Source organism: Leptopilina boulardi, unplaced genomic scaffold, assembly GCF_019393585.1.
Source record: "Leptopilina boulardi isolate dan_hultmark-lab unplaced genomic scaffold, ZJU_Lbou_2.1 LbouV2_342, whole genome shotgun sequence".
Classification (NCBI taxonomy): Eukaryota; Metazoa; Arthropoda; class Insecta; order Hymenoptera; family Figitidae; genus Leptopilina; species Leptopilina boulardi.
The window spans coordinates 1,375,824-1,398,630 of NW_026137910.1; the positions used below are offsets into that span (position 1 = coordinate 1,375,824).

At 28.8% G+C, this 22,807-nt stretch overlaps 4 protein-coding genes across 5 annotated transcripts; 3 read left to right on the forward strand and 1 right to left on the reverse strand.

Annotated features, from left to right (window-relative positions):
* Positions 1 to 1,225: 1,225 nt before the first annotated feature.
* On the forward strand, positions 1,226 to 8,742 carry LOC127285901 (uncharacterized). Its single transcript, XM_051312107.1, has 5 exons — positions 1,226 to 2,054; positions 2,479 to 2,716; positions 5,197 to 5,821; positions 8,090 to 8,368; positions 8,470 to 8,742. Exons 1-5 carry the CDS (start codon positions 2,036 to 2,038, stop codon positions 8,641 to 8,643), a joined length of 1,335 nt encoding a protein of 444 aa, XP_051168064.1. The 5' UTR covers positions 1,226 to 2,035; the 3' UTR covers positions 8,644 to 8,742.
* Positions 8,743 to 11,621: 2,879 nt separating this feature from the next.
* Positions 11,622 to 16,048, forward strand: LOC127286060 (cytochrome P450 6k1-like). Of its 2 annotated transcripts, none has more exons than XM_051312353.1 (5): positions 11,622 to 12,365; positions 14,617 to 14,841; positions 15,100 to 15,374; positions 15,455 to 15,635; positions 15,763 to 16,048. In XM_051312353.1, exons 1-5 carry the CDS (start codon positions 11,726 to 11,728, stop codon positions 15,924 to 15,926), a joined length of 1,485 nt encoding a protein of 494 aa, XP_051168310.1. In that variant the 5' UTR covers positions 11,622 to 11,725; the 3' UTR covers positions 15,927 to 16,048. The 2 variants fall into 2 exon arrangements, with proteins under 2 accessions (XP_051168310.1, XP_051168311.1); XM_051312354.1 differs by having other exon boundaries at positions 11,622 to 12,155.
* Positions 16,049 to 16,231: 183 nt separating this feature from the next.
* On the reverse strand, positions 16,232 to 16,656 carry LOC127286062 (histone H4). The gene has a single exon (XM_051312356.1). It carries the CDS (start codon positions 16,604 to 16,606, stop codon positions 16,295 to 16,297), a length of 312 nt encoding a protein of 103 aa, XP_051168313.1. The 5' UTR covers positions 16,607 to 16,656; the 3' UTR covers positions 16,232 to 16,294.
* Positions 16,657 to 16,836: 180 nt separating this feature from the next.
* On the forward strand, positions 16,837 to 17,301 carry LOC127286061 (histone H3). Its single transcript, XM_051312355.1, has one exon. It carries the CDS (start codon positions 16,863 to 16,865, stop codon positions 17,271 to 17,273), a length of 411 nt encoding a protein of 136 aa, XP_051168312.1. The 5' UTR covers positions 16,837 to 16,862; the 3' UTR covers positions 17,274 to 17,301.
* The last annotated feature ends 5,506 nt before the right edge of the window (positions 17,302 to 22,807 follow it).

Below are 22,807 nucleotides of genomic sequence, written 5' to 3' on the forward strand. Positions count from 1 at the left end.
TAAAATATATGATAATTTTTTCTTACTATATTTAATTATAATATGATATTAAATGAAATTCATATACAGAATTGTAAAATACTGTAATCCAAATGAATTTACAAATGGAATTAGGGAAAAAATTAAGTATTGTGAAATGCAATTTGAATTTTCGCGCCAGTTGATCTTACGTAATAGTGAACGCGCTCTCTGATAAAAGTTTTAGAAATGATTTATCATTTATAGTTTTGACCACCAAACCTCCAAAATTGACTACCAAACACCACCAAACGACCACCAAACGATATCAAAAAGAATTTTCAAAAAATATTAATTTTTCGAGTGCTGATGTGAAGTTAGCACTCCAAAAATAATAATTTTTAAATAATTCTTTTTGGTACTGCTTAGTGGTTGTTTGGTGGTTTTTGGTAGTCAACTTTGAAGGATTGGTAGTTATTAGGGGAAAAGTGGAAAACGTTTTTTGAAGTACCTAAAATATATGATAATTTTTTCTTACTATATTTAATTATAATATGATATTAAATGAAATTCATATACAGAATTGTAAAATACTGTAATCCAAATGAATTTACAAATGGAATTAGGGAAAAAATTAAGTATTGTGAAATGCAATTTGAATTTTCGCGCCAGTTGATCTTACGTAATAGTGAACGCGCTCTCTGATAAAAGTTTTAGAAATGATTTATCATTTATAGTTTTGACCACCAAACCTCCAAAATTGACTACCAAACACCACCAAACGACCACCAAACGATATCAAAAAGAATTTTCAAAAAATATTAATTTTTGGAGTGCTGATGTGAAGTTAGCACTCCAAAAATAATAATTTTTAAATAATTCTTTTTGGTACTGCTTAGTGGTTGTTTGGTGGTTTTCGGTAGTCAACTTTGAAGGATTGGTAGTTATTAGTTAATTATTAAAACATACTTTCGAAATTTTTCTCAATTTACTCACTTTTATTTGTAACGTGAAGAGATATATTCAAATTTTCATATAAATAATATTATTATCTCAAACATTTTTTCCCCTTTTCTTAACAATAAACCTAATTAAATATAATTTTAGAACTTTTAATTTGTTTTTTAATGTATGTATTGTGGTTATCAATTTTTTTTGAAAGTTTCTATATTAAAAATATAAATAAATTTTAAAATAAAAATCTCATGATTAGTATTGTAAAATACTGTTTTCATAATAAATTTACTTGTGAAATTAAGAGAGTAATGGAATCGTCGTAATTAACAATTTTAATTTTCCTACTATGACATAGTGCGCATTCATCTTTATTCACCTTGATGAATTTTTTAAAATTATAATTATCTTTTATAAATTGAACTACCAAACCTTGTGAAATGGCTACCAAACACCGCCATGCGATATCAAAAAGAATGTTTAAAAAATATTTCAATTTTTAAAGTGCTCATGTAAAATTTTTTGTCCAAAACTACTTATTTCAAAAATTTTTTATTGTTACTACTATATTTAATTATTACATGATTATATTTAATGAAATTCATACAAAATTTTGTGAAATACTATTTTTTAAATAAATTTACAAATGAAATTAGGAAAAAAATTAATAAGTTTAGAAATACAATTTGAATTTTCGCGCCAGAAGACTATGCGCATTCACAAACACGCACTCTTATAAAAGCTTTAGAAATAATTTATCTTTTATAGTTTTGACCACCAAATCTCCAAAATTGACTACCAAACACCACCAAACGACCACCAAACGATATCAAAAGGAATTTTCAAAAAATACTAATTTTTGGAGTGCTGTCGTGAAGATGGCACTCTAAACTTGAAATCTGTATAATTTTTTCAATTTTGACCACCAAACCTCCAAACCTGAATACCAAACACCACCAAACGACCACCAATCGATTCCATACAAGAAAACCTGTTTTCCTTTAACTTGGTGTGCCATCTTCACGGGGCTCCTATGTTGTGTTAGTGAAACTCGCCAGCATTAAAAATTGCTTTCAACTTTGTTATAATAAGAAAACCAGAAAAAAAAATCAAAGTTTTTCCAATGGCTGAGGAAAGAGAAGGTAAATTTCCAAGTTCTTAAATTATATATCATTTAACATTACCTCAATCTGTAAAAGTGATGTTTAAAATATTAAATAATAATTTTTAGTTAATTTTCGGCAATTTATTTTCTTACTTTAAAACAAAGACGTTGTCCGCTTATGTTCGAAAAAATAAATAAAAGCAATTAGAAATGTTTTTTTTTTTCATACATAATTTATAAAGTTTCTGAATAATAATTATGAATAAAATACGAAAAAAAAATTATTAAATTAAAATTAAATTATTTTCAATTATCTTTACTGATGAAAATATATATATTTTTTACAATTAAATTTTTAATGTGATAAATATATCTTTAAATTTTTTTTTGTATGTATATAATCTATATAATATACATTACTATGTACCTAACAAATAGTGAAAATAAATTACATATTTCAGATATGAAACAAAAGCTAAGTGAACTTCATTGTCCTTTTACTTGGGACATGACCAAATTTGAATTAAGTAATTGGGATAAATATGAATTGAAGTATCCTACGTATCACGAGATATTCGACCCTCAATCTCAGTTTATAAAACATTTAATAGTGGCTTATAAACAAATATTAAAACAAGAATTTAACGAAGCCAAGGAAAGCATTGGCGAAATTGAAAAATTAATTGATCACTTCAAAGAGTAAATGAAGGGTAGAATGACAAAAGGGGTCAAGCGCCAATTCACTGTTTTTACAGGAAGTAAAAAAAACATTTTTAAAAATTTTGCAGGTCATTTAAAAAAAAACTGAGAAAACCGTTTCGATATATTAGTATGTTTTAATAAATAAACAACAATTTGTTGAAATAAACCTACATATTAACGATAAAATTAAAAAAAACTGTGGTGCCTTGAGGTTATATCAACTGCGCACATTTTCTTTAAGCATTAATTATAAAAAAAATATACAGTTTAAAGAAAAACTGGAAAATTAGTTTCTTTCTATGGAATCGACGAAATGAATAGAAAAAAAAATTCCTTTAAAAAATTGTTTTCAAGAAAATTACGAATTAATTGCTTACTTTGGAATTGAGCAATACTTTCATCTTTAAATTCAATTGTTTACTTAGTATAATCATAAAAATATTTAAAAATTAATAACAAAATGATTTTAAAATTGTTTAAGGGCAAGTCCAACATGTGAAATGTAAACAAACATGAAATGTAAACAAACCATGCACATTTTTTCGCAGTTCTCATTTGAGAAGAAAATAAAAATTTGTCGTTTTCTTTATGAAAATGGTAAATTAATGTATTAAAGTTGGTTACTATACTTTATTTAACTAATTATATGAAAAAATATGTACAATTATAATGAAATGAAAAGTGCACTGAATTAGCAATTTTTTGAAGGTTTCGAAAAAAAAACCATTTGAGTATATCTGAGGCACGGACGTTGAGCGCCTAGGTGGGAGAAGAATGTTGAGCCATTGGACGGTCACATCTTGGAAAGGGTAAAATTCTGAAATTTTACCCCTTCTCTCACTTTCTCCCACCTAGGTCCTCAACGTCCGTGCCTCAGATATACTCGAATGCCTAAATTTTTCGTAACCTTGAAAAAATTCATATTTCAGTGTACTTTTTATTTCATTATAATTATACTTATTTGTTCACATAATTAGTTCAATAAAGTATAGTTACCTAGTCTAATATATAAATTTACCATTTTCACAAAGAAAACGAAAAATTTTTATTTTCTACCCAAATGAGAAGTGCGAAAAAAATGAGAAAATTGCTAATTCAGTGTACTTTTCATTTTATTATAATTATACTTATTTGTTCAGAAAAGTTGTTAAAAGAAGTATAGTAACCTAATACAATATATCAATTTACCATTTTCACAAAGAAAGTTACAAATTTTTATTTTCTATTCAAATGAGAACTGCGAAAAAATGGGTATGATTTGTTCAGATTTTGAACAGTTTTTTCGCAGTTCTCATTTGAATAGAAAATAAAAATTTGTAACTTTCTTTGTGAAAATAGTAAATTGATATATTGTATTAGGTTACTATACTTCTTTTAACAACTTTTCTGAACAAATAAGTATAATTATAATAAAATGAAAAGTTCACTGAATTAGCAATTTTCTCATTTTATTCGCACTTCTCATTTGGGTAGAAAATAAAAATTTTTCGTTTTCTTTGTGAAAATGGTAAATTTAAATATTAGACTAGGTAACTATACTTTATTGAACTAATTATGTGAACAAATAAGTATAATTATAATGAAATAAAAAGTACACTGAAATATGAATTTTTTCAAGGTTACGAAAAATTTAGGCATTCGAGTATATCTGAGGCACGGACGTTGATGACCTAGGTGGGAGAAAGTGAGAGAAGGGGTAAAATTTCAGAATTTTACCCTTTCCAAGATGTGACCGTCCAATGGCTCAACATTCTTCTCCCACCTAGGCGCTCAACGTCCGTGCCTCAGATATACTCAAATGGTTTTTTTTTCGAAACCTTCAAAAAATCGCTAATTCAGTGCACTTTTCATTTCATTATAATTGTACTTATTTTTTCATATAATTAGTTAAATAAAGTGTAGTAACCAACTTTAATACATTAATTTACCATTTTCATAAAGAAAACGACAAATTTTTATTTTCTACGCAAATGAGAACTGCGAAAAAATGTGCATGGTTTGTTTACATTTTATGTTTGTTTACATTTCACATGTTGGACATACCCTTAAGATTAAAAATACATTATTATTATTATTAATTTTATTAATTAAAATAAAATTAAAATAAAATTAAAAAAAAATGTTAAAATAAAACCTAAAAAAATAATATTTTTCATCAAAATTGAACAACACTTTCTTTTGTTTTTCAATCTGGTTGCAATAAAGTAAATTTGAGGCTATTTTATTAATTTAATTTTTATTAAAAACTGATTTAAATACGAAATAAAAAAGGAAATCCTTCTACAGAAATGTGTAAATGAATTTTCTTGATTTTTTTATGCAAAAACCTCATTTTCGATAAATTGGCGCTTGACCCCTTTTGTCATTCTACCCTTCAAATATTATTTAAATAAAATTTTTTTTTATCAAAATATTTGTCATTACTTTGATATATAAAAATTAATAATCTGTTTAAATTTTTCATATTCATTTTTCAGTTTAAAAAAAGACGTAATGGAACATATTTTTTTATCGACGAAAGTTCATTTTCTAATGAAAAAAGAAGATTTTGATGAGGCAAACAATATATTATTCAATATTCAAAGTATTGAGGATAAAATATATTTGAGTATAATAAATGAAATTAAAGCTGCATTATGGACACATTGCAATGATTTCACGCATACAGCCAAAATTGCCATAACATTTGCTGAGCTTTCATTAAAATATGATCCCAATAATGCAACATCGCATTATCTTCTTGCCAAAAATTTGAGGGGATTGAGAAGATTAATTTCATGTCACACTTCATCCAATGAAGAGGAGATTCTACATTTTAAAAGAGCTTATGAACTTGAAAAAAATCCTAAATTTGCTATTTTTTTGGGACAAGCATATAAAGAAAAAAATTTGAAGGACAAAGCAGATATTATATTTCAAGAAATTCACAGTATGAATATTCAAAGTCGCAAAATTAATTTGCGTTTATCTTTATATTTTCTTAAAAATAATTTTTTGGATAAAGCAGAAAAATGTTTGACCTTTGTTGAAGCAGGAGATTCAAAAAGTTCCTGGTTTTTGCATTACAAGGGGCTCTATTTAATGAAAAAAAATAAATATGAGGTAAAAACTTTTTTCATATATTTTCATGCTCATTAATTTAATTCAATTTTAAGTTATATTTAAAAATTCTTTTATTTTTTATCAGCATATTTTTAGTTTAAATAAATAAGGATCAGTTAATTGATTTTCTTTTGAGAACTATATTGTTTTTTTTTCAAATCTAGTTTTTAAATATATTATACTTGAAGATTTTCTTAGTTCATTTATATTATGGAGTAAATTTTATTTTTTTGTTATTAAAAAAGAAGGTTCAAGATATTAATTAGTAATCTTGATTTTTATTGATTTATTGAAGTAGTTATTTAACTAAAATTCTTCTCTTATTTTCAATAGTTTTAATGAAATTCTTCACAAATTTAATTATCTTAAACTATTTTTTAATTAAACTTTAATGAAATTCAATAATTATTTAAAATTTAAAAAAACAGCAAATAAAATTAACAAAATTTTTAATTTAAAAATTCCTTGTAGTTCAATTATTTTTTAAATATTTCAATTAGAAACAGTTTTAAATATTCCTTTTAAAACTTTTTGAAATTTAACAATTTCAACTATAACTCTTCCGAAATTCAATTATTTTTAATCATTTTTATAATATTCTTCGAAGATTCAATTATTTAAAAACATTTCAATAAATAAAAAATAACATTAACTTCAATTATTTTCAAAAATTTGTATTTTAAATCTTCAAAAATTCAATTATTTTTGAAGTTATCTAAAAAATTATTTCATAAATTATTTTCAATTTTGTAAAATTTAATTATTGTCTGAAATTTAATAAAATCTTTTGAAATCCAATTATTCCAAAAAATTTCAACTCCTAACTCTTTTGAAAATTAAATTATTTTTAATGATTTTTATAATAATGCCAAAACTATGACGAAATTTGAAATTCGAATAAATTGATTAAATCAGACTGCAAAATAATTTTAAAATGGAACTTTAAGAATTTTTTTACAAATTTGTAAAATTTTGATAATTTTTCTTAGTTTGATTATGAAATAATTGAAAAATTTTTTTTTGATAATGAATGAAAATTAATTTAATATCTTATAACATTAGATATTAAATGGCCATTTATGGTCCAATTGGATCGTGGGTGTTAATGTTGAATAAATAAATAAATAAATAAATTAGTTATTGAAAGTAAAAGATTTATTAACTAATTAAATTTAGTTAAAATAAAAATAATCGACTTGACTAAAATGACTTTTTTGCGCCTTAAAGTCGATCTGAGACCTAAACGATATAAATAAATATAATTTTTTTTTGACTAAAAAGGAACTCTATTTTATTCAATATAAGATGTTAATTTAAAGTTTCGACCAAAATTTTTTTTTAAATTTATGGGGCATTCCACGGGAAATTTTCATTCAAAATTTGTTTTGCCCGAAACATTGTTTTTTTTCGAAACTTATATGAAAAATTAGAAAATATGTATTTATTTATCTTTTTACTTGATAAAAATGACGAAGCTGAAGTTCGCAACGTTTATGATAAACGAGTTTTAAAGAAATGATTTTTTAAAATGAAAAATTCTATTTATTTTTTGCCTAAAAAATATTTTTTTATAATTTATTTATTTATTTGTACGAAGATAAAACCCACGGTCCTATTGGACCGCGGATTGATTAATGAATAATACAAGAAATATTTTTTAGGCAAAAAATTATAGAATTTTTCATTTTAAATAATTATTTCTTTAAAAATCGTTTATCATAAACGTTGCGTACTTCACCTTCGTTAAAAATGACGGAAGTTATGATTTTTTTAAAATTTAATGTTATCAAAGGCAGTGTATTTTTGTTTGAGTTTTCTCAAAGATGGACACTTTCGATTTTTAATTTTTTTTTTATGCACTGCAATCTCTGATGACTGAAGAATTTTTTTCCCTATCTGCAAAAGTGGTGTTTTTAGTTTTTAAATTATTATTTTTAGTTCTATTAAAAAAATGGTTAAAAAATATATTGCCTTTGATGACGTTAAATTTAAAAAATCATAACTTCCTTCATTTTTATAAAATAAAAAAAAATACGTATTTTCTTATTTTTCATATAGATTTCGAAAAAAATATTTCGGGCAAAAAAAAATTTTGAATGAAAATTTCCCAAGGAATGCACCATATATAAAATAGTTAATGGTTTTAGTATTTTTGGTCATTTGTTGCAAATTTATGTTTACATAACGTTTCGGCTGTGGAAAAAAATTACCTAAATTATTATTTTATATTTAATTAATAAATAAAAAAAAAAAAATATGTTCTTACAGGAGGCAGCTGAGTGCTTTAAAGAGGCGTATGATCAAAACAATTATGGAGCTGATTTAGGATATGCAAAATGTATGCGAATACTAAGAAAACGCTTCGATTTTATTGATTTTTTTTTAAATCTGATCAAAAAATATCATCACGATACCGACAAGTTTAAAGAAAAAGAAATTTATTTACATATTGCTTTCACTTTTTTTGATATTAAAAGAGACATTCGTGAAGCTATTAAATATTTTTATCAAGCATTTCAAGTCAAATCCCCTGAATTCAAAATGGAAGTATGTAAAATGATTATTTTTTTAAAAACAAAAATTGTTTAAAATTCTTTTTATATATTAATTTGAGTTGGTAAATTAAAATAAATATTTAATTTTTTCAGAGATACCGTAATCCTCTCACGGATAAAAATGTAAACGTATATAATTTTCTTTCGAATCATGTTTTTCCGAAAATTGAAAATTACATCAAAAACAAGACAATATATCTGCCTGAAGAAGTTCTTGTAGCAAACGAAAGGCTTAAAAAAATATGTGACGAACATTTTTCTCACTGACGGAAGAGAAATTTTCACCAAAAACCAATACTTAAATGCTTTTATAAATATTGTATGTTTTTAAGTATCATTAGAATAAATATTACATTAAATTTTCTATTAATGAAGTTTATACTCAGAAATTATTAAAATTAAATAGTTAAATTGACCGCTGCTCATGGATTCGTTTGGAACATTAAAAAAACACAGGTAAGATTTTGAATTTTAGATTGGCGCACAAAATTTATTTAATTAACAATTAAATGGTTTTTTTAGTTGCAAAATTATAAAAAATTATTCTAAAGGAGATTTATTCCTCTCATTTTCCTTGATATTTAAAAAAAGGTATAACTCAATCAGATTAATAGAACGAAAGATATAGCAGTTTAAAATTTTTTATTATTATTAAAAATCTCGTAAACTAACAATATTTTAAGCTGAAATTTACGTTAAAAATTAGTCGAACTATATGTAACAAAATTCCAAACTTCAAAAAAGTCAAAATCTCACTTGGAATCGCACATAAGTGTTTCAAGTCTGACAAAAATAAAATAGAGATATTATTTAAAAATTAATTTAAATTGAAAACAAAATTTATAGGGCTGACTATTAGTTATTTTAAATTGATTAATTCTAATGTCATATATTTTATTCTATAAAATATCATACTCCGAATAAAATTAACTTATATTTCCAACTTTATTCACGTCAAATATTTTATTATCTTTTATTAATGATGAGAAAAATATTTGTCATTTTCAAATAATAAATATAATTTATTTTAGATTTTTGGTTAATGAAAAGAATTTTGTTTTATTCGATTACAAAAATAATAAAAATTTTTAATTATAGTATAGCAAAGCATGTTCGATCTTTTTTAGTTTAGCACTTTTGAAATAGAGTGCGCTGCTGTTCTTTTCTCTCGAAAGAAAAACTAGACACATTCAGTATAAAGGCAAAAAGTTTTCAGGGCAAAAATTATCCTTCGTTTGAGCTTGAATTAGATAACATTTGAGAAAAATATTCCAATTTTCTTTTTGATTCGGAATGGAGAGCAGTCAAATGTTTGGATTCAAAGCTTTTTACGATAGAAAAAAGCAGGCTCAAAGTGGCGAAAAGCCGAGCGGCAAAAATTTACAAAACATTTGCAAAAGCTTGATGATAAAGCAAGTGGCTGCAAATGATGCCAAAACTTTGGAATGTTTTGAGAGGTTGAACATAAGGAAATGATTCCTTATAACCTCGAAATTATTTTTTTTTTCTTTTTTTTTTGGGCGCAAGCCCGCCTAAACGAATAAAACAAAATTTTTTACAGAACTCATTTTTGTTTCAATCAAAACAAAAATACTTTATCAAAATAATAATTATAATATCGTATCGCCGGCATAATTTTTATAAAAATTATTATGTACGTGTTATTTGTTATATTCTGGAGAATTACCCATATACGTATATATATCAAAAACAACTCGTGCTCTAAATATATAGTATATTTTGCTAATCTTTTTTTCCTTTAAAAACAATTTATAGTCGCTTATATATTAAAAATATAAAACTATAAATAAGCCCATGAGTGCGACAGTGACACTCTTATGCGTTGTTCTATTAGCGTCTCACTCGCACTCACATATCCCTATATGTGTCCTGACGCGGTGAAAGGGACCTTATGATTAAATAAATCGATTTTTATTTTTTTATACCAATCGATAGTTTTTGAGTTGCTTTTTCATTTCCAACAATTAAAATTTGTCTCCTTCAAATACTTATTGTGTTATATAGCTTTAAACATAAGTACTTTTCCGCGTATTCTCGGGCGCCTCGTGGCTACTGCAAAACCACTACCACTGCTCACCACTACGACGCTACCCTCGTATATCGGTGAGCGTGTTTCCTTCGTGCATCTTCGGCTCTACCATTTCTTGTCTCTCCCCACTAGTTCTAAGCTCTGATGTATACATTGCGCTGGGCCCGGAAAATGGATTTATCTCATATTAAAGCCAGTAAAATTGCAACAAACAATTTATTAGATTTTCATTATTTTAATAATGTATAATAATAATTTATATTTTAAATTCAAGACATATAACTTATTTATACAGCAAAAGTAATGTTATTTTTACTGTTGTAAGAAAAGTAAAAATTGAAAATTTCTCTGTTGATAAAATAAATAATAAAAATTAATTTCATTTGATAACAACGATTTTCAGAGAATTAATAAATAATTATTAAAAAAATGTTTAAACATTGTCAAAAAGGGGTTTCGTAAATTTCTTCTCATCTTTAAAGGATAAAGTATTTCGAGTTGGCATTTGGAGGAATAATAGAGGAATATTATTTTTGCAATAATATTGTGAGGAAATTATTTTATTAAAGATTTAAAGTGGAGTAATTTGGGGTAAGTTAGTTCAGCAGCGGCCACTAGCTAGAATTGGCGCCACCTTCTGGGCCACTGACACATAGATTCAATGTCTGTCCCCACTTCTGTCAAAAATCCAACTTTTATAACCACAAAATTACTTTTAAAAATGGAGATGCTTCTTAATCAGCTCGCCCTCATCTAATTAATCCGACAAATCCGAACAAGATATTTCAAGTTATTTACGTATTATTTTGTCAATCAAAATTAATCGATTAACTTTAATAGAAAATGAATCCATTTGCCGGGCCCAGGGCAATGTTTACATCAGAGCTTAGAAAGAGTAGGGAGGTACAAGATATGGTAGAGCCGAAGATGCACGAAGGTAGCATGCTCACAGACATATGAGTGTAGCGTTGTAGTGGTGAGCAGTGGTGCTGATTTGCAGTTGTACGTCCCCACTACTCAAATGTCTATTTTCGTGCTACACTTCGAGCGCCTCTCCTGTAAAATTTGCTTTGGAACCGTAAGGTCCCTTTCACCGCGTCAGGACACATATATGGTTCATAGTTTTGTCTTATACATTATATGTATTTTATATCCACGTGTAATCAAGTACAACAAGTAGGAGGTAATTAAAATACTATATCAAATGCCATTATCTTACTTTTTTCCAAGGAAAGATATAAAAGCTATAAAAGTTATCGCAAATGTTCGTAACAAATTCATACGCAAAAGTTTACAAATATGGCTGTTATATTAACTTCATTAGTGTTAATAAGCGGCATTGCAATTCTCTTTCGATATTACGCCAGATATAAATTAAATTATTGGAAAAGACGTGGTGTCGAATCATTGCCAACGGATTTAATTTTCGGCAATTTTAAGAATGCCGCACTTTTTAAAACTGCACCAGGATGGCATCTTGGTGAATTGCATAATGCCGCAATAACAAATTCTCCAATGTTGGGATTCTATATTTTTCATAAACCATGCATTCTTTTGAGAGATTTAAAATTAATTAAACAAATTATGGTAAGAGATTTTGAAAATTTCTCCGATCGTCATTTTGCTGGTTCACAACAAAAAGACAGTATTGGAATGAAAAATTTGTTTGGATTGAAAAATCCGGCGTGGAAATATGTGAGATCAAAAATTACACCAACATTAACGAAAGGTAAATTAAAATTAATGTTACCATTGATGATGGAAATTGGTGAATCAATGATGGAATATTTAAACACCGAAACAACTGACGCCAATGGAATTAAAAATGTTGACGCTCAAGAATTAAATTATAAATATACCACTGATTTAATTGCCTCAATTGCACTTGGAATGAAATTCAACACTTTTCATAATCCTGATTCTGAATTCTCTAAAAGTAGTAATTATTACTTTTTTTTACCAAAAAAAAAAAAAATAAATAAATAAAATAAACAGTTACCGTCAACCGGGGTAATTAAATATTCACAAAAACGATATTTTTTACTTACAATATGAAATCTTTTCTGTAATATGATAGTTTAGAATACTGTAAAAAAATTAATAACACAATCTTTCTAAAATTTAAAAAAAAATTTTTTTTTTAATTTACATCAAAATTTTACTAAAATTTATATTTATTAAAAAGATATTTTTTTTAAATTAACATTTATTAGGTTCAGTAAAGAACCCAATATAATTTCTAATACGCGGAGTGGGTATATTTCGCCCGTCGCGAAGTATTGAAAAACAATTATTATATTGAATAACGACTTTATTTTAAAAAAGGTTATAAAAAATGTGGTTTTTTAATTATATGTGTTGTTAAAATTAAATGCACTGAAAAAAAATTTATTTATTTCAAATAATTAATAATAATTTAAGTATTTGAAAAAAATACCATTTAATTGACTCAAATAATAATTATTTAATACAAATTAATATTTATTTAATAACAGTCAAATGACTGATTATTTGAATCAAATAAATCTTTTTGCAGTGTGTGTATTTAATTTTCGTATTTGAATAAATAAAATCTGATATACGCAAAAAACTATATATATTCAATTATAAATTGTACATATAATAATTAGATTAAATAAATTTTAGACAATAGCTTATAAAAATATTTTATTATTTAAAGTTCTAAAAAAAATTTGATTATTTTATGATTCAAGTCAATAAAAAAATGATTGCATAATTAATTTCATAAAATATGTCAGAAATAGTCGATTTCTAAATGGATCAGTAAAATTTTAATCTTTCAAAATTTACGTAGTCTATTTAATTTTTTTTCTGGAATTATTTAGGGTTTAAAATTATTCTAAATTATTGAAATTTGAAAAAAAAAATATTTTTGTCAATTTTAGATGAAAAATAATATAAATTGTCGAAGAAATTGAATTTGAAAAGTATTAACAGTAAAATTTAAACTAATAAAAATTTAAGTTTTTTTTCATTTTTATAATTATTTTATAAAAATAATTATGTAATCTTTTTTTTTACTTACTAGTATCATAAAATAATCAAATTTTTTTTTCAAAATTTAAGTCATAAAATATTTTTATAACCTATGGAATATTTCATCTAAAATTTATTCAACCTAATTATTATAATATGTGCTAATTTTTAATTGCACAATTTATAATTGAATCTATTTTTTCGTATCTGATTGTTATTTATTCAAATGCAAAAATTAACAAGTAAATTTAACAATACGTTATATTAAAAAACCTTAATTTTTTATAACCTTTTTTAAATCAACTTGTTATTCAATATAATAATTATTTTTTAAAACTTCAAATTAATTTTAAAATTAATATGACAAATATCCAACAGCTGTTTATACCTGATGGGCGAAATATTGTACTTACAATTAGATTATTTCGTTCGTTTTTGTTTTATTACCTGACGGACGAAATAATCTTTTTTTGCTTATTTCGCCCGTCTTTGAAAACACATTTTATTTCAACGGGCGAAATAAGAAAAATGAATTAGTTCGTCCGAATGGACGAAATAGCTGCATAGCTTTCCTAATAAGCTTCATAATACAGAACATAAAATATAAGTTACACCTTTGAGGTTATGTTGCACCTGCTCTTGTAAATTTATAATCTATATACTTCAAAGAATATTTACACCAAGTTCACAAGGTTTACGTTGGCACCGTTGTATAAGTCGGAAGTTCGTCCGAAATCAAAAGGTGTTGTTCGTCCAAAATCAAATCAATATCCCCTGTTTTGGTATATAATTACTCCGGTTGAATTGTCCCCGATTAGACCTGTCAGAATTTTTTTGGTGACGAATTAAAAACTATAAAATTTTTATCTAGCAGATTTTATAATGTACATTTTATAAATCAGCCGAATTTTCATATCGAAAAATTTTCATAAAAATCATTTTTACTTATCAAAATTGTTTCTATTTATTCAAATATTCACTTGACAATATTTCCATTAACTGAATTTACATTTAACATAATATTTATTCTAAATTATTTTTATTTAACAGAAATTCTATGTATATTTACATAGAATACAACACAAATGCGTATGTATAAAAAATTTCAATTAGTTACGAAAAATGACTACCGTTTTTCCCTGATTTTTTAATTCCTAAAATTTTAAAATTTATTTACTTTTATTATTATTTAGTGTCTCAATTTTACCATGGTATTAAAAGGATGATAGCATTGGTTGCTGTTTTCTTTACGCCTGAAATAGTTGAATTATTTGGTACAAGAGTTCTGTTTAATTCGAATTTCATTGAGAAAGTTTTCTGGAAATCAATGGAAACAAGAGAAAAAACAGGAATTAAAAGAGGAGATTTTATTGATTCTTTAATTAAATTAAAAAATGAACCACAAAATCCTGATTATAGTAAGTATTGAATATCACTGGTAAAAAATTTCTTGGGTGATTTTACCAAAGAATTTTTTGGTAAATAAGTGCATAAGTTTTTCCATATTTTTTATACCTTTGAAAAAAATACCCAAATATTTTTAGGTATAAATTCACAAGTATTTTTACACAAAAATTAATTATTATTATTATGATCATCATGTTGGCGAAGGGGTTGGCGCCTGATGTTCGTAAGTCGTTCTAGTATTTTAATAATAATAAAGATGACGTTTTCAGAATTTGAAGGCGAGAATCTATTTTACCAATCAGGAACATTTTTTTCGGGATTTGAATCCAGTTCAACGACCTCGTCATTCACACTAATGGAATTGGCAAAACATTCTGATTTTCAACAGAAAGCACGGGAAGATATTAATGCATCAATAGAAAAACATGGATTAACTTACGAGGCATTCAATGATATGAAATATCTCGATCAATGTATTGCAGAAGGTATTCGGCTTCATCCTCCAGTCTCCACAATTGACCGTTATACTAGAAACGACTATCAGGTGGGAAATATTTTTTTTACTTCTTATATGCAAATTTTATAAAATTACATTTCAAAAATAAAAATTATTTGTGGTTTTAGATTCCAGGTACTGATATTGTCCTCGAAAAGGGAACAGCGGTTTATATTTCGCTTTATGGTTTACAACAAGATCCTAGATTTTTTGAAAATTCTTTAGACTTTAATCCAGAACGATTTAACAGCGAAACTAATGTTTCCGATGCTTATATTCCATTTGGTGTTGGGCCACGAATGTGTATTGGTAAGGCGATGTCGATCGTGAGGCTAATTTATATTAAAAAAATGCAATTTTTCTACTCTGCATTTCATTACAAAATTTTTCATAAAAATAAAATATAATACATCATTTTTTTAACATTACTATTCAGGTATGAAAGTTGGACAATTACACGCCAAAGTTGTAATAACAATGATTTTAAGAAGGTACGAAGTGATCCAATTGTCTAAAGATGAAATTACTTTGGATAATCGATCAACTTTCACTGCTGCTGCTGATGGCATTAATCTTCAATTTAAAGAAATTAAATCCTGATTTTTAATCATTTTTTCTAGTTATATAAAGATATTTTGTATATATAAAAAATGTTACATAATTTGTGAACGCACCTAAAAACTCATACAGAGAAAAATAAATAACAAATTTTGAATTTAATATTCCAGATAAATTTTTCTTTTTGGTAGCATGTTAAATTCATCGTTAGAAAAGATACTTTTGAGCTATTTTATTTAAAAATGATTTGTGTTCATAAAATGAACATAATCACTTTTACTTATCCTCTTTTGTATGAAATTATAATTATAAATATGTAATCAAAGAAAAAGAATTTCAACGTTAAAAAATATAGTGGCCCTGAAAAGGGCCGATTGTTTAGATGATGATGATGACGATGATGATTATATTTAACCGCCGAAACCGTAAAGGGTGCGGCCTTGACGTTTCAAAGCATAGACGACGTCCATGGCGGTGACTGTCTTCCTCTTGGCGTGCTCGGTGTAAGTGACGGCGTCACGGATCACATTCTCAAGGAACACTTTGAGAACACCACGAGTTTCCTCGTAGATCAATCCGGAGATACGTTTCACTCCACCACGACGAGCCAAACGACGGATGGCTGGCTTGGTGATACCTTGAATGTTATCACGCAAAACTTTGCGATGCCGCTTTGCTCCTCCTTTTCCCAAACCTTTACCTCCCTTTCCACGACCAGTCATTTTTCAGAGAATAAAGTTTCTACGTCAAACTCGAACGAAGAACAAACTGAGAATGCGTGGAGGGGGAAGTGAGCGTTATTTTATAATGTCGTGTTGCACATTTCTCCCACCATAATTCAATCTACCAATCAAGTGTCTAGAACTCCCCTTCCTGTTGGCAGCTTATTCAACAATGGGAGGCAAAAGTCTATAAATACAGCATTTTCCCCCCTCCCAACATCATTATTGTGTTAGTCACTGAACCAACTACATCGTCATGGCTCGTACCAAGCAAACCGCTCGTAAATCCACCGGTGGTAAAGCACCGAGGAAACAACTTGCAACCAAGGCCGCCAGAAAGAGCGCGCCTGCAACTGGTGGAGTGAAAAAACCCCATCGTTACAGGCCAGGAACTGTCGCTCTCCGTGAGATCCGTCGTTACCAAAAGAGCACTGAGCTCCTCATCCGCAAGCTTCCTTTCCAACGTTTGGTTCGTGAAATCGCTCAAGATTTCAAAACCGACTTGCGTTTCCAGAGCTCTGCTGTGATGGCTCTCCAGGAGGCTAGCGAGGCTTACCTCGTCGGTCTCTTCGAAGACACCAACTTGTGCGCCATCCACGCCAAGAGAGTCACTATCATGCCAAAAGACATCCAATTGGCTCGTCGTATCCGAGGAGAACGTGCTTAATTTTATTACAACCCCTCCAAAAAAACAATCGGCCCTTTTCAGGGCCAACACATTTTTTTACGTTGAAATTATTTTGTTTTTGACTGTTCCATTGATTAATTCAAAAATTAGAAACAAATAAATTCTCTTATTATTATTGATAAAAAGTTTTTACAAAGCCATTGATCCAGTTAGTTTCACATTTATAGGGCTTATTCACAAACTGTCAATTATTTATTATTATTAATATTTTTTATTATTATTAACACAAATGCAAAAACAGCAGCTGAAACAAAAAAAAAATATTTTGATTTTTAATAAAAAAAAAATTATATGCAAAAATTCTTGTAAAATAAAATATTTTTTATGAAGTTTACAAAATTTTAAATTCATGAAAAAGATCTTGAATTTGTCAAAACTTAATACTTTTCAGGTATAAAATATTTTTATGTATATATTTTTTAATAATTTCTTTAAATTGTAAGATAAGATTCTTTAAACTTGAAATCTGAAAAAAATGATGCCTAAACAAAGAAAATATTAAAATTTTCTTTTAGTTATCACATTTCTAATATCGTTAACTGTGCTCTCAGGTCACTCGGATTTGTTATTAGTAATGCTTTAGCGTTTCATAACCCACGAACTCTGAAATCGCTTTACTTTTCATTTGTTAGATTACGAATTGAAAATTGTTCTGTGTCATGGAGACCATATTATGCTCAATATCTTGTAAGAATCTATCTATCTATCTATCTATGATCTCTAGTGATATTTTTGGGTTGATGCGTTTGTATCTTTACCCTTGATATCTAATATTGTATTATTTGTAATGCTTTAAAGTTGAACATAGTGAGAATGTTTAGTAGAGGCCCACGTCTAGTATTTCTACTGTACGAGGGCGCCGAGCTCTTGGACGGCAATCTTTTGGGTTATAGTTAAGTATATTTTGAAGTAGTATGTTTTCGTGATTCTCAACTTGGAGAAATAGCTTCTTTGCTATTTCTTTTGTAAACTTCCGTATACTAGGTATTTGCAAGTCTCTGTGAAGTTGTTGATTTGAGACAAACCATGGAGCTTGTGTTATTATCCTTAATATTTTGTTTTGGATGACTTGGATTTTGTTTATATGTACGTCCGCTGCATGGCCCCAGGTGGCGATTGCATAAGTCAAGGCAGGGCGAATGACAGAAATGTAAATTATCCTTTTTGATTCCAAATTTAGAAAGTTGCTGCTCAATAGACTCCAAAGTTTCGAGATTGCCGTGAGTCCTGTCTTCTTTATTTCATTTGTGTGCTTGTTCCAAGTCAGCTTTCGGTCAATGTGTAGTCCCAGGTACTTTGCATCACTCGACCAGGGAATTGATTTATCCACAACATCTATTTTATCCGGTGGTGGCTTTCTTTTCTTTGTGTGGTATACTGCTTGTGTTTTCTCCTTGTTAATGGCAATTCTCCAGATGACCATCCAATCCACCACCTCATTCAGGGATTTTTGAAGTCTGGATACTGCCAGTTTAGGACTGCGAGACTGAGTTATAACAGCAGTATCATCTGCGAACAAAGCTTTTTGAGAGTAGTCGTTTGTTGGAATATCATGTGTGTACAGATTGTAGAGAATTGGGCCAAGAACAGAGCCTTGAGGAACTCCCGCCAGGATGGGTCTGCTTGTAGAGATTTTATCTTCTACTTTGACTGCAAAACTCCTGTTTTGAAGAAAGGAGCGAATGATTTTGATCAGGTTTGTGGGAATTCCTGCCACAGACAATTTATGGATAAGACCATCATGCCATACTTTATCAAATGCTTTGGCTACATCCAGGTAGGCGATTGCTGTAATATCCTTGAATTCAAATCCTTTGTGAATTGTCTCCACTAGTCTGAGAGTTTGAAGATTCGTCGAGTGATTTTGACGAAAGCCGAATTGCTCTGCAGGCAGCAGATTCATTTCTTCAACTTGTTTCAGGAGTCTTGTCAAAATGATGCGTTCAAATAACTTGGAGAAGGAAGAGAGAAGACTTATTGGTCGGTGGTTTTCTGGTCTTTTGTGATCTTTGCCTGGCTTTGGTATGGTGATAATATGTGCTTTCTTCCAATCAGCTGGAAAGTAGTTTAGACGTAAGCTTGCGTTTATAATGTTTAAAAGCTTAACTTTGGCTTTTTTAGGCAAGTGCTTAATAGCAGTGTTTGTAATGGTATCTTCACCAGGAGCTTTTTTGTTTTTAAGTTTTTTGATGATGTTTTCTAATTCCTGGAGAGTAGCCGTGGTGATTGGGGTAGCTGCACTTTCGTCAATTTGGTTTACAGAAGAAAGAGCTTCTTCTTCAAGTTCCTCTGCGGCCTCGTTTTCATCGTCAACTTCATTAGGTGTACATTGATTTTCGATACTAGTGGCTAGAATTTCTGCTTTTTCATTGTTTGTGTAACCAATTCCATACGTTCCTTGCAGAGGAGGTATAGAGGATCGTTTGGTTTTGAGCGATTTAATTAGTTTCCAGAGGCTAAACCTATCCGAGTTGAGGGATTCAACTTTATTATTCCATCTGTTGTTGTGGAAAGTCTGCAATTGTGAGCGAACATTATTATTCAATCTTGTAGCAGCGAGAATATCATTAGGATGGCGAGTTCTTTGAGCCTTTTTTTGGGCTTTCCTCTTATCTTTAATTAGTTGCCGCAGTTCAGTTGGTAATAAGATAATTTCATTGGCCTTTGATGAGATTACTTTTGTACAGTTTTCAACAGCTTGTTTAATCTCTTGAGTTAGAAGTTTTACTTCTTCGTCGATGTCTTCAGTTGTTCTTAAAGTTTTGATGTTTTCCATCTTGTTTTTTAAGTAATATGTGTAGCGGTTCCATACGGTGAAAGACTTTGTAGAAAGGGGTTTAATTTGATGATTGCCCAGGAGCGAAATTTTGATTGGATTGTGATCTGAACTAAGATCTTGTAAGACTTCAAGGTCTAAGTCTTGATATATGTTTTTGGAAATTACTATATCCAGTATTTCTGGTCTTCCAATTGCACTATAATGAGTTGGTGAGTTTGGTATGTGGAGTTGAATGTCATTTCTTTCAAAGTAGCGAAGAATAGATTTGCCTGATATGTTTGTAGAATTACAATCCCATTGAGTGTTCTTGGCGTTGAGGTCTCCCATAAGAAGGATTTTCCGGTTTGTCGAGAAGAAGGCATTTAGATCGGCTTTAGTTATTTTCTTTTTAGGTGAACAATAAGCGGCAATGATAAGAATTGGTCCAGACGTACTTTGAATTTCTATGCACGTGTTTTCTATTTGAGAGTCTTTGGAATCCTGGAGTGTATGCTTAATATGTTTCTTGATTAAAATTGCTGTGCCGCCATGTGGTTGCGCTGTGCGATCCGTTCTGTAAGTTGTATAGTTTGGTATTGAAAAATTGTTTCCATTCTTGAGCCAAGTTTCGCCCAATAGCATAATATCTATGTTTTCTTCGACAAGAAAGTTCATCAATTCATGCTTTTTGTTTGTAACCGCACAAGCATTCCAATAACAAATGATTAAGTTACTTTGAGATCTTTGATCCATTTTGTTCATTTGTATTATTTCCTTGGAACATTTTACCTAATTGCAACGCAAGATCTTGCATTTGGCTGTACATAGATGTAAACTTTAAGAAAAGTTGGGTTAGTGACATTTCTCCGTTAGGTTCAGCTGAGTTATTGATATTGAGATTTCCTTCGTCAATAGTTGACTTCACTACATGGGCAAAAGATTTACTTCCTGGGAGTGTGGTCTTCTGGGCAGATTTTGATTTCGGTTTAGGCCAGCTTTTACATCCTCTGAAGGAAGCAGTGTGTTCCTCGCCACAGTTGCAACATTTTCGGGCTTGAACTTTTTCTTTTTTACATTCATATGTATGGTGATTTCCAGCGCAGTAGACACAGCGAGGATTAGCCGAGCAACGGCTTTGAGCGTGACCGAATCTTTGGCATCTGTAGCACTGTCCAACTGCAGCTTTTTGGTGTTGACTTTCAACGGTTATCACAACATTGACTAGATGTTTTAGTTGATAGATGTCCTTTTCGCTTTTGGGTAGAGTAATTAATACAAGTGGGATTGGGGTTTTGTCTTTACTTCGTTTCATGCGCGAAACTGTTTGTGGATGGAACCCTAGTTCCTGAAGTTCAGTCTTGATCAGGTCTGTCTCAATCGGCTCGGGAACTCCTCTAAGTACAATGTGCAGTAGTTTTTCTGAAGGAAGTTGCCAAGTGTGGAATTGAAGGTTGTCTGCTTTTAAGGTTTTAATGACATTTCTGAAGTCATCTGATGAACATGGTTCTATGCGAATTCCTTCAGAGGTAGTTTTGGCTTTAGAGAAGTTTATGTTTTTTGAAGAGAGTTTTGAACTTATTTGTAACCATTTATCCTTATTGTGAAGCACTATAGGTGGAATTCTTTCTTTCTTTGAAGTGTCATCAGTAGTCTTCTTGGAAGCGTTTTGATCCTTCCCGCTGTCTTGGATGTCCATAGATTCTTCATTTTCACCTTGGAGAACTGAGAACTGGTTTAAGGTATGAATGGACTCAGGGGTTTTGGTTTTTGCCTTTGATTTTTTGCGCTTTCTGCTTTTGGAGAATGCAGACAACACTGATTCACTTGAAGAGAAATCATTGCTTTCAGCATCTAAGAGATCCCTGGCATCTAATTTTGCTGATAGTTGCTGAATTGTCTGCGTGAGTTCTTTTATTTGACTAGATTGGGTCTGCAACATATTTTGCAGGGACGCAACATGTTGATGGAGTTTTTGATTTTCCAGAATTAGTTGGTTTTCTCTCTGAGAAGGCGAAGTTTCAGATGACTGCAAATCCATTTTGTTTCAAAATGTGATTTACAGTCACGAGACCAAGAGGTCAACAAGTATATCTGGTGGATGGGTAGTCCTGAAAAGGACTGATGAGTAGAAGCAAGTTCTTACGTAAGAATACAGTCTGACTCGTTCGACGAGCAAAACTGGAATATCAATGATGAATCTGATGATCTTGTAAGAATCGAACGAGTTCAAAATCGCTTCCTTCGATTTTTTGCTAGACAAACAAAAGTTCGTTATGACAGATTTTCACATGAATATGACAACTTACGTTCATTGGCGAGCATACCCAGACTTGCATCTAGATTTGACTATTTTGATTTACTTTTCTTTTTTAAAATTTTAACTGGATACATTGATTGTCTTCCTCTACTATGACTCATTAAATTTTCTATTCCAATACGTTATTCCAGACATTATGTACTGTTTCAAATACCATACCATAGTACAAATTACGGAATTAACTTTGTCATTAATAGATTATCAATAAAGGCGAATACGATTGCTAATGACGTTGATTTCTTTAATATTAACTTAAATGCATTTAGTACAGCACTGCGTAATCTATTATTTAATAATTAGTTTAATTCTTTTCTAAATAGCAACATTATACACATATATTATACAATTTGTATTTAAAGGGTACTTTATTTTTGAAGTCCCCTTTATAAATAAATAAATAAATAAATTTTCAATTTGTTCATTTATTCGTAAATTATT